The sequence below is a fragment of the Tauraco erythrolophus genome, chromosome 1, assembly GCF_009769465.1.
Source record: "Tauraco erythrolophus isolate bTauEry1 chromosome 1, bTauEry1.pri, whole genome shotgun sequence".
Lineage (NCBI taxonomy): Eukaryota > Metazoa > Chordata > Aves > Musophagiformes > Musophagidae > Tauraco > Tauraco erythrolophus.
The window spans coordinates 88,906,356-88,918,074 of NC_141465.1; the positions used below are offsets into that span (position 1 = coordinate 88,906,356).

The 11,719-nt window shown below is 46.4% G+C and overlaps 1 protein-coding gene across 1 annotated transcript; it reads left to right on the top strand.

Moving 5' to 3' along the window:
- The first annotated feature begins 6,498 nt into the window (after positions 1–6,498).
- On the top strand, positions 6,499–7,506 carry KCTD12 (potassium channel tetramerization domain containing 12). The gene has a single exon (XM_009982301.2). The coding sequence runs from the start codon at positions 6,499–6,501 to the stop codon at positions 7,504–7,506; it is 1,008 nt and encodes a 335-aa protein (XP_009980603.2).
- The last annotated feature ends 4,213 nt before the right edge of the window (positions 7,507–11,719 follow it).

Genomic DNA, 11,719 nt, shown 5'->3' on the forward strand with positions numbered 1-11,719 from the left:
CAGTGGCAGAAAGCAAAAGCAAATGCATTAATTACTGTTCACTGACCACAGGTATGATCTTGAAAAGTGCTAGATTAGTGAATATTATGCCTTCAATAATCACAGCTAAAGCGAATACATAAATTTGAAACACACAATCACCAATGTCATTATTATTAGCTATTTTTCCTTTGAAAAATCACTCTGTTGAAAAGAATAATTACATGAACACATTTTGAATTCAAACCACATTTTTGTGAGAAAAGAGTATAAGCAGCACCTGTAAATTTTGAAAATGTCATTAAAAAGGATTTTCTCTTGGATAGAGTTCCTGCCCAGGATTGATACCACCCTTGTGATTAGCTTCTCAGAGGAACAGACTTAGAGGCAATTCTTAACTTGCTCCTTTGCAAACCAATGCTTTCATCTTTTGATTGTAGCTCCCTCCAAAAAACGTACTTGTCCCCCTCTAAAACCTATTCTGAAGCCTGACTGACCCTATGGGAAGGCAGGCTGATATGAAGTGGGAGCAGAGGTTGGTTTTGATATCCTAATCAGCTAGACAATGAGTTGCATTTTCCCTATTAGGAGGAGCTCTTTCGCTGAATCCTCATACTGTCAGGTTCTAGGAGACGGCATGAGGCTGTTGATCTGTGTTGATGGTTAATGTGGAAGATGGATGTAGTTTCTACTCACGTTTGCAAAGGTCTGCTTGTCTTTCTGTCGTTGCTGTGATAGAAGCCAGGTCGGAATGCTATTTATTCACAGATAGGAAAATCACCGAGGGAAGATTTGAAGATGTGAATGAAACATTTCACAGAGATACGGAAGATTAATTCGAGAGGCAAGGCTCACAAAAAGAAACCTGATTTAAAACTGCTCCGTAGGGGTTATGAGCAATTTAGCACAGGAGAAAAACCTCACATGTTTTGCATGTAAATTACCACACCACTACATATTATAAAAAGACATAGCTGTCTTCTGCATTTTTGGTATCAGAGCTTTAGCTTTCTGATAAGTAACCAAAGCAGGGAAACAGGAAATCAAACATCACATTTTCCTAGATATCACTTGAAAAGAAGCAGTTGGAGGTACTTCCACATTTGGCATAAGGTGCATAGTCTTTTTTCTTGTGTCCTCCAAATTCAGTTACACTCAAGATGTGAGTGGCAGGCATCCCCTTCAACCCTTGTCTTTACTGAGGCAAGAACAACCTGCGTATCACCATGACGTTGAGAGGGTACCCAATTTTTGCAAAGGTGCTTGAAGGAAATTAATACAGCTCTGAACTTCACTAATTGCTCACTTGATTATGTTTCTCGGCCACAGCCTGCAGCTCTGTATCGGCCAAGGACATGGAATACACAGCTAATGCCTGTCCTCCCTCCCTCCCCCCTCCCCAGGTGCTGCAGAGCATTGCCCTCACAAAATTATTCATAGTGACGTCTGTATCACACTGGCAGGAGGAAAGTGCTTGAAAGCTTGGTGACCTCCTGAGGTCCCTTCCATCCTGAATTATTCTATGATTCTTAAATATCTTTCATGCTTGAACATGTGTATTTTCATAGAAGCTGGACTGCCTAGAACATGTAGTCACAGCTAAAAATATTCACCTGTATATGCAAACACACAGGCAAAACGTGTATCTATGAACAGATACTATCAGATATAATGTCAGAGATAACATTCATTACGATTCACATGGAAAATGGAAATCTATGAATTTGTGTATATGTGTTGTCCAGCTATATATGGTATGTGAGACTGAGTTTGCAGAGAGAGCGCACTCTCTTTAGAAGTTGAGTTCCTCTGTCTGAGTGGAATAATGCACAATTTAAGTTTTTGGCAACATTACTTGGTATCACTTGAGTATAATGCTGAGCCTGATAATTTCAGCCTGAGCAATGTTTCAGAAATGGGAAAGGTTTCATCTAATAGCCATCCATTAACTATCAAAGTCAAACCTATGGAACTGCACACATCTTAGAGACCATGTAAGTCCCAAAAAGGTGAAGAGTTCCCAACTCTTAGACAATAAACTCTGCTGTGGGACTAACCATACTCTTTTTCCTACATTCTCTAAGCAAGATTGTGAAGCTTAAATGAGCACATTCGAGCCTCCGGTTCAGTTTAGATCACTAACTCCTTTTGTTTGTTTTGTGCAGGAGGCTAAATATTTCACTGAATTCAGTGTTAAAAATTCAAACAATTCAGTCATCTCTAATCAGCCATTTTCGAAGCAATATTGTACCGTTTCACACAACACAGGACTGAAAGAAGAAACAATAAACACTAACCACCACTTTTAGTTCAGAATAGGGATAATATGTGTTCCTGCTTTGTGAATTTTCTCACAAAGAAGTTGAATATCCTAATATAATAGTTTACTTCTTGTTTTTGTGACTGAAAAAGTATAGTTTTCTCTTTGTCGTGTATCTTGGGTCTTGCTGGCAATACTCCGGAGCCCTTCGCATTTCTGAATTGCAATGTGGGTTTACTCCCACTAGGTGTTACCCTTCCTCTATGGTTTGTGAAGGAAATCGTCCTCCTGGAATAAACCTGGACCATCCGTGGGTGTGCTACCCAAAATGCTAAATAGGGGCTCATTCTTCATCCCATCGTGATGGAAACGTCTTTCTAAACCCTGACAAAACAAAAGCCATCCCCTTCAAAAAATAATAATAATAAAAAAAAAATAAAAAAGGAAAAACCCCAAAACTTCTCAAAGCATTAAAAGACAAAAAGCTGTTGGATCAGATTAAGACACCACGCACCCAAGACAGAGGTAGCTCTGGTAGATAAAAAATAGCAAACACTGAAATGAGGCTTTCTTATCTGAAACAGATATTGCTCAGAAATGTCGTGGTACTGCTCAGCCAAAGAAATCCAACTGCACGTTTATTGTCACAAAGCCTAGTCTGTCCATTAGACCATATTAAATGCCCTTTATGGGGGGTATATGCCTTACGAGACATTCTGTGGCAGCCTTGAATGTTACATGTACTAATATTTCACTGTCTCCCACACAAAATAAGAATAAAACACTGAGATTACGACTGTGTTATGCAACCCAGTGACTGCCACGCAACTAAAAATAGTTGATATATTTACCCATTTTAATACCCCCAGATGAAGTCCAATTCTCCTCACTGGCGACAAACATAGGCAAAGGAAGAGATATAGGAAATGGAGAAAAAACTAGTTGAATATTTTGTAAAAAGAGGAAAAAAATCTGTTAAAGAATGAAGTCATAATAACTACAACCCTGCAGCCAGGCAAAGCATCCTCACTTGCATAAAGCATCAGTGAGATGCCTAGGGAAGATAATTCTTCTGAAAAGCGGCTGCTTCAAACCAGATATTTCAGTGCTGGGCATGTTTTTAAGGCCAGAAAACGACAGCTATCTCAGAGACAAACACTGCAAGCTGGGTCTTTGCCCAGGACTGTTGAACAGGCTGTATGAACATTATCTTCCCATGGGAAGGCTCCTCCTTCTCTTTTTGAAGGGGAGTCAGGGGTCAGTTTGCACATTGGCACGTACGACACCGCAGTGGGACGGACTGGTTTGTACCCCTGAAGAAAGACCTGGGACAGTGGCCCAAATAAGGTGCATGTTACAGCTGTGTCCCCCCATCCCTTGTAATGTGAATGGCTTTGGACATCATACAGTGCTGCACAGAAGCATGGTGGGTCCTTCTCACTTAGCCTCCTGCTAGATGATAGACAGGAGGAGGTAAAGCTCTGGAAAGCCGATGTATGAAGGAGCAGCATAACTTACTCATCTGTGAAGCTTCTGAAAACAAGAGCTGGAAGACACATTAAGCTCAGGTCTTACAAACTCTGGTTTCAAATCTAACAAAGCTCAAGGTAAATAAAAAGCTCTAGTCTAGTAAACACACTAGTGCTATTTTTGTTAACCTGCATTTATTATCACCTAATGCAAGAGAAATTAAGTTTAATCAACAGATAAACTAAACATCTGATTTTTTTTTATACAGGAGCATTTTTAAGACTCACCTACTGGTAGGTACAAAACCTTCCACTGCGAATTCTGCTATGAATAAGTGCCCGCAGGAGCGCTACATGATCTCATCTTCTGGGTGCACAGTTTAATCACAGTGCTCTCAATAGAGAGCCCACACCAGGGAAGTGGAGTTTAAAATACTGTTCTGTGGGAGGCTCTCGAGGTGCCTTCTAGCTAAGCATGGCCGGGAGCAGGGTGACGTGGGGGGAGACGCCACGTTAAGAGACTGAACGGTAAAAGTAACTCCATGAGGCTGTCACCGGTAAACCACAACGTGAAAATTTCATGTGCTTTTAGTCTGGTGAATTGACCCTAAAATAATATAAGGGAAGAAAACAAAGATTCTCTGTGCGCTAGCAGATAAATAACATGATTTTTCCTTTTTTTTTCCCTATAGTGACAAACTCAGATGTTTAAATGGGTAGCAAACCAACTTCATTCAGGCTTATTTTATTTTTCCCTGACCTTCCAGAACTGTTTTCACCTCTCTCCTACTCCCCTCACAAAAAAGGAGAGAAACATGCTTCTTGTTACAAAATGTCAGCATAACATCAGATTAACTACTTTGCCATTTTGCTCCCACAAATGAAAGTGAAGTCCTGGCAGCTGGCTTTTCCACATGGAAAAAGGAATATTCTGCATCTTTGCTACCCTACTCTTAGTCTTGTTCAGATTAAACTCCTGTAACTTCTGAATTTCCAGTGCCCCAAGCCTACCCCATCTCTTTCCTTAGACCACATCTCCCTGCCAGCTCTCCCTCAACACATCATTCTTCTTTGCCACGGATTTCCTTTTCAAAACTTCTGTTTCTCAACTCCCCTCTTCTTCCTCTTCCTTTTCTTCTTCCTCTTCTCTTGGGCAAACTTAGCTTGCTTCTTGAGAACTAACCTGCCTTTCCTTCCTCTCCCCTTTCTCAAGTTTTGAAGTTCTTCTCATCCCCTGCCTCTGCATCTTTTGATCTCTACTTCATGGACCAATGCATTAAGGAACTTGAAGCAAGGTAGTCCAGAGAGGGCGTCCTTCATCCCGACGAAAGGAAGGCATTGACTGTTGCCTTCGCACCCCTGTCAGCTGTTCTCTCGAGGAAGAAAGCACACTTGAACTCCCAGAGGAGAACAGCTGAGTGCACTGAGAAGCAGTCCCTTTGCTGTTGCTTGCAAAGAGACACAGAAATGTAGATGAAATTCCAGCAAAGCCTGAAAGATCATTTAAACGCTCTCTGCCAACGCATGTGAAATAGGTGCTTATGTTTCACGCAGATCCCGATGTACCTAATTAATCCAAATTAAACCTGAGCTGTAAGGGCACCCAATTACACACACATCCACGCAGACACGAAGAGCCAGGCTCTCACGAAAAAGTGCCGCTTGACAGGCGGCTGGAGGGGATTGCATCCGCTCCGAGGTCCTCCCCGCCGCCAGCGCCTTCCCCCGGCCCGCGGGAGCCGATCCCCGACGCCGGGGCACCCGCAGCGCGACGCTCCCGGTGCCCCCCGACGGGGCGCGCTGCAGCTCCCGCCGAGTTCCTCCCCCCGCGCCAGGGATGCGGATCGGCGGGAGGTTTTCACGGGGTCTTAAGGGCATTAGAAACCTGCGCGATGAGGATGTGTTGCAAGCCCAGAATAGGGCAGAGGACTCGGGCGCGGCGAGTGTGGGCAGCACCGAACGCTCGCCTTTTCCCCTGCGAAGGCGACAGGAGGGAGGGGACGCGGTTACCTCGTCGGGGGTCCCACTCAGGAGGGTTCGGACAAGCCTTACGAAAGGTGCTTTCGTAAGCAGGGGCACAGCGTAGCTCCTTCCGCGGAGCAGGAGCGTCTCGCCGCTTCCCCGCTCCTGCACCCCGGGAGAACGGAGCGGGGTTCTTGCCTACGAAAAGACGAGACGTCTCGGAGAAGCAGGGGAGCAAGCCGAAGCCTGGAGGGTGCCAGGGTGAGGGTGCCAGGGTGAGGGTGCCCGGGGCGCTCCCGCAGCCCCCCCGCCCCCCTCCCCCAAGGTTTTACCCCCGCCGGCCGCACACCGCGGTGCCCGTTCCCGGCGAGGGGGGCGCGCACCGGACAGGGAGGGGGTCTCTCCGCAAGGAGGACCGGGGAGGGGGGAACGACGACGGGGGACCCTGCGTCAGTGCAGGGCCGTCCCCTTCCCCTCCCCGTGCGCTCGGCTCTGCCTCCCGCCAACCTCCCACGCCTCCCGCGAGGTGCGGCCGCGCTACATAAACACGGTCCCGCCGCCGCCGCCGGGGCTCTCCGCTCGCAGCCCGACGGAGGCGCCTGGCCGGCAGCGGGCAGCGGGAAGCGGAGCGGCAGCGGGGAGCGGAGCGGCAGCGGCCGCACGGCTCCGAGGACCGACGGGGCGGGAGGCTCCGGCGGGCAGCGGCGGAGGGCTGCGCGCTCCCCTGCGGGCGGCGGCGGCGCCGCCGGAGCCCAGGCGGCCGGAGGAGGCGGAGGAGGAGGAGGAGGAAGGGCGGCGGCTCCCCGTCGGCGGCGGGCTCCCTTCGGTATGGCCCTGGCGGACAGCGCCCGCGGGCTGCCCAACGGCGGCGGCGTCTCGCCGGCGGCAGGGAGCGGGGCGGCGGCGAGCGGGGCGGCGGCGGCGGCGGCGGCGGCGGGCGGCTGGTCGTCCTTCCCGGAGATCGTGGAGCTGAACGTGGGCGGGCAGGTGTACGTGACGCGGCGCTGCACCGTGGTCTCGGTGCGCGACTCGCTGCTTTGGCGCATGTTCTCGCAGCAGCAGCCCAGCGAGCTGCCCCGGGACAGCAAGGGCCGCTTCTTCCTCGACCGCGACGGCTTCCTCTTCCGCTACATCCTGGACTATCTACGGGACCTGCAGCTGGTGCTGCCCGAGCACTTCCCCGAGCGCAGCCGCCTCCAGCGAGAGGCCGAGTACTTCCAGCTCCCCGACCTGGCTCGGCGCCTGGCGCAGGCTCGGGCCGCCGCCGCCCGCCCCGCCGCCCTGCACCGCGACGGCTCGCTCTGCGCCGAGGAGCCGCCGCCGCCGCCGCTCCTCGGCTACCTGGAGGCCGAGCCGCTGGAAGGAGGCGGCGGAGCCGCGGCGTCCGCCCCGTCGCCCACCGCCAGCCGCAGCCCCTCGGGCGGTCCACTGCTCACCCCCTCGCAGTCGCTGGACGGAGCGGCTGGGCGACGCTCGGGCTACATCACCATCGGCTACCGGGGCTCCTACACCATCGGGCGGGAGGCGCAGGCCGACGCCAAGTTCCGGCGAGTGGCCCGCATCACCGTCTGCGGCAAAACAGCGCTGGCCAAGGAGGTCTTCGGGGAGACGTTGAACGAGAGCCGCGACCCCGACCGCCCTCCCGAGCGCTACACCGCCCGCTACTACCTCAAGTTCAACTTCCTCGAGCAAGCCTTTGACCGGCTCTCCGAGGCCGGCTTCCGCATGGCCGCCTGCTCCTCCACCGGCACCTGCGCTTTCGCCCCCGAGCAGGGCGGTCCTGCCGATGACAAGATCTGGACCAGCTACACCGAGTACGTCTTCTGCCGGGACTGAGCATCCGCCCGGCCCGTGGCATGGGGATGAGGCGGTGGCCCCCGCACGCCCTTGAACCCACAGTCCCCTCCTGGCCTGGAGGTGGGAGGACGTGGAGAAGGGCCGTGTCCCCCTGCACTCTCCTCACCCCTGTGCCTGCCTCCATGTACAAGGCGGGTCAGCCCCCAGAGCAGCCCTCACCCCTCCTGCACGCACCTCCTGACGGCTCTGGGGACAGGAGGTCACCATGTTGTGCCTCGGCCGCCATGTCCCTGCTTGGCCACCACGTCCCTGCTCAGCCACCACATCTCGGCTCGCACCGTCATCCTCCCTCCCATGCCTCCCAGTAGCTGTGTCGGTAGCGAGGAAGAAGAGAGGTAGTGGGAGTAGACAAATACCTGCCCCAGGAAAGTGTGTGTGTGCGCCCAGCCCCTGCCCCTCTCCGCACGCAAGAGCTGAGGGATAGCTCTGTCAGGGTGGGGTGTTACAAAAACATTCCATTTAGGGGCTGAGGAACTTTTCAGTTGCTTTTCAGCAACTTCTGTTGAAGATTGTGCAACAAATAGCTCTCTTTCCACATCCTCATACCTTTAAGTGGTATTTCGCCTTGTTGGGCAGACCCATAACAGTCTGTGTTATCCCCTCATCCCATCAAAGTGATGTCTGTCTGTGAAGGACCGTCACATAGAAGCAATGCCTGACGGTGAGGTGTTGGCACTCCAACTCATGCTTCATCTGTAGAAATGAGTAATTTTGCAGGAGGCATGTGTGTGGTCCTTCCTGACCAGTTACATCTGTCTCCCCTCTCTGCTCCTGATCTCTTTGAACTCCCCTCTCCAAGCTGTTAAACTGGATCAGGGCCTGCACAGCAGGCACACAAGGCTGATATGAAAGGACGGATTCGCTGGATAACCAACCATTTGAACTATAAAGTGTCCTCAGAGACACGTGTTTATTCCCTCGAGAGGTAAAACAACGACGCTTTGAAAAATTAAAGTGCTTGTGAATCGTAACTTTCATGGGTGGTGTGAAGTCCTTATCATTCTCTTGAAGGTAGTGTCTATAATATGCATAGTAATCTTAATGCATATTTCCTTAAACATCCTCAAACCTATGGGGGTGAGATGAAGCCAGGCTTGCCAGAGTGAAGGTAGGGCCTGCTTCCTGGGAAGGTGAGATCATGTACGTTGAATTAATTGTAAGTGTAATCAAGAGCACCCTGCTTGTTACTTGTAAGTTTTGTCACGTTAATGCTGTGAAACTTCGAAGCCAACAGAATTGATGCCGAAACCGCTTTTTTAAGAACCAGTTTCTGAGCTTTTATGGCAGTACTACCAGGGCAGTGACACTGCTGAGAGTTAAGTACCTCTTCCTAGACAAACTTAGTGCTTCTTAGAAAGGACTAAGCCCCGTCCTTACAAAAACCAGAACGATGCCAACTTTCTTTAGGGGAAATTTCCCCTTCTAAGCTGTATTTGGTTTGTACTATCTAACAGTCTTTTCATTACCGGAGGAGGTAGCTGTAGCTTGCTTCTGAGCAGCAGATTTTATGTAGGGAAGATCGAGCAGCTCTTTCTAATAAATTTGTGGAGACTGGGGTACAAAACCACTTTCCTTTAAAATCTGATCTTGATTTAAAAACCTATAGGTCCATTCAGACCTTAATAGAAAAATATCCTAAATGTATCCAAAGTGTTGAAGAATTTAGCGGTACATATAAAAGGCTTGAAGTTACATTTAAAAAACTCTTAAATAATATATTGTTTAAACTCCAAATTTAGAAATACTGCTAGCACTTGTGTTTCTAACCAAAGAATTTCACAGTAGGGTTTTATTTTTAAAACCTTAATTCCTTTGAAAAGAGCTATAGCTACATATGTATCAATTTGAGTTTCAGTGCTAAGTCTCTGTTCACCCCTTGGTCTTTCATTAAGTGCATGTGCAACGGCATAAAACTGAAAATAATTTGCGTCACCATGGGGTTTTTCTTCCTATTAGCAAGATTGTTTATCGATGTGATTGAATTGAAAATGCGTATATGAAAGTGCTGGGTGTTGTCTGGTTGTAGATAGTTGTACAGTGGAGTATTTTTAAAAGGAAAGAAATGTATACCTGCCAAATTAGATGAGCAATAAGATATAGTGATAGACCAATACACCTGGAGATGGAATGAAACGTGTTTGTCCTATGCCTTACTCTGAGATGATTTCTGTGTGCTTGACTTGTTTATACCACAAATGAAAGGACATTGATCACAGCTACTAGGTCTTTACAATGCCGTTCTCGAGAATAATGACTGTCTTTTTCTAGTTTCTGTTAAGTAATTCTGAGGTATGTTTTTTAAGATTTTGTATAAAATCAGTTTTCGGTAAAGTGTTCAAATTCGCTCTAGATAGCTTTCTTTTTTTAGGAATCTGGTAGCTTACTAAATCCATCAAAGAAGCTATGAATAGGGGCAGTTTTAAATTGAACTTGTGATTTAGTGTACATATATATACAGTATGTAAACATTTTACACGAATCATTTAGTTTTTTAATCATTTTAGTGCTACAGAATTTCATAATATATCTAGCTGAGCATTTACATATTACGCTATGTACGTAATATGGTAATGTTTTACTGGTTTCCTATACCTGTTTCTATGGAAAAACAGTATGAATATCAGCTTGTAGAACTGAAATCAATTATGTATTTGCTTGAATGTGAATCATAACTAAACTTCCAGGTGGCTGAATGCATTTCTAAAACAAATATTGCCTGTATTTTGATCAATGATTGCCTATCCGTTTGCTGGCAGGTGACCCAGAAATTTTCATAATTTTAAGTAAAAATGGATGTAATAAAAACATAAACTGATCATTTTTTAATCTTTGTGCTAAAAACTCTAAGTGCTATTTGTATTAGGAAATTGGGCCCTTCATTTACTGATAACTCATTATAGTCCAGGCTTAAAATGATAGTGCCATAAATGTAATAGTCATTCGATGGTTTGCCACACAAGGTGATATTTTTCTTAAATGTTAGTAATTTTACTAAAATTTTTAAGAGGTAAAATACCCAAGGCAAAGTCCTTGAGTTTTGCTGATCACCTTTATCAAGAGCTCCAAGAACAGATAAACACGATGACTTTGCTAACCTGTTGACGTGCAGAAGGACAAAAATCTAAAGGCACAATACTGGAGTCCTGTATACATTTTGTAGCTGTTGTTGTTCACAGTTCATGTACTTATGGATGAATGCAGTAGCATTTACAAGTGCTAATAAAAAAACAAAGGCAGTCTTTCTTTTAATTAGAAGTTAAGGCATAGTTCTTTTCAGTGATGCATATCATGAAGGGTCACTTTGCAGGTGTTTGATAGGATGTTTATATTTTTATACCTGTAGGTAACGAGCCACTTAATTCATTCTTATTTTCACATGTATAGCATTGAAAATAAAGATCCTCCTAGGAAAATGTTGCATACCAAATTAAATTCTTGTTCTTTAAATATTAAATCAATTGTGTGGTTTATGCTGTCCTTTTATCTCTTGGTAAGGAAGTCATTAGCTTTGCTCTCTGTTCCACAGTATAATAGTCGTAACTTCAGCAAAGACTCCAAACTAATATGTAAAGCAGAAACATTGAGCAAATAATATTATGTGTGTAGGGATCTCTAGTAACACCCACGGCAAGATAAACAGACATGTATAAATGCTCAGACTGCATACTTTCCTTTTAAGTGTCACAGAGAATTTTTGTAGTACTGGTCAATATAAATCCTCAGGAAATCATAGTAGTTAAACAGCTTAATTTGAATAGCACAGAAAAAATGTTGAAATAAAATGTTGATGTTTTTTATGAAGCCAGAGAATAACAACATTGGATATAGTGCTTATTTAATAAAAGAAACATGAATACCCCAGGAAATAGTGTTAAATGCATTAATAAATTCTGTTAAGGAATGGAAGGTTGATCTTATTAGCTACCCTGTGATTTTTAGTGGACTACTATGAACCTAATGGTTTATAATAAACTTGTGGTCAGATTCATAGAAAATTAGTAATGAATTACTAGTAAAATTCACGTGTGGGAAGTGTGATATCTTTCTTGGGTGGTATGGTTATGACGCAAAGGAACCAGCTGAAGGAAGTTTAATCAACCATTTCATTCGATGGCTTGATAGTATTTGAGAGCTTTGTTATCGTGCAATAATGTAAGAAAGGAGGTTTTTCCATAAGCAACGAAACTTTGAG

Bases quoted from the DNA above. Each gene is read 5' to 3' on its own strand.
- KCTD12 (XM_009982301.2), top strand. From the start codon at position 6,499: ATGGCCCTGGCGGACAGCGCCCGCGGGCTGCCCAACGGCGGCGGCGTC.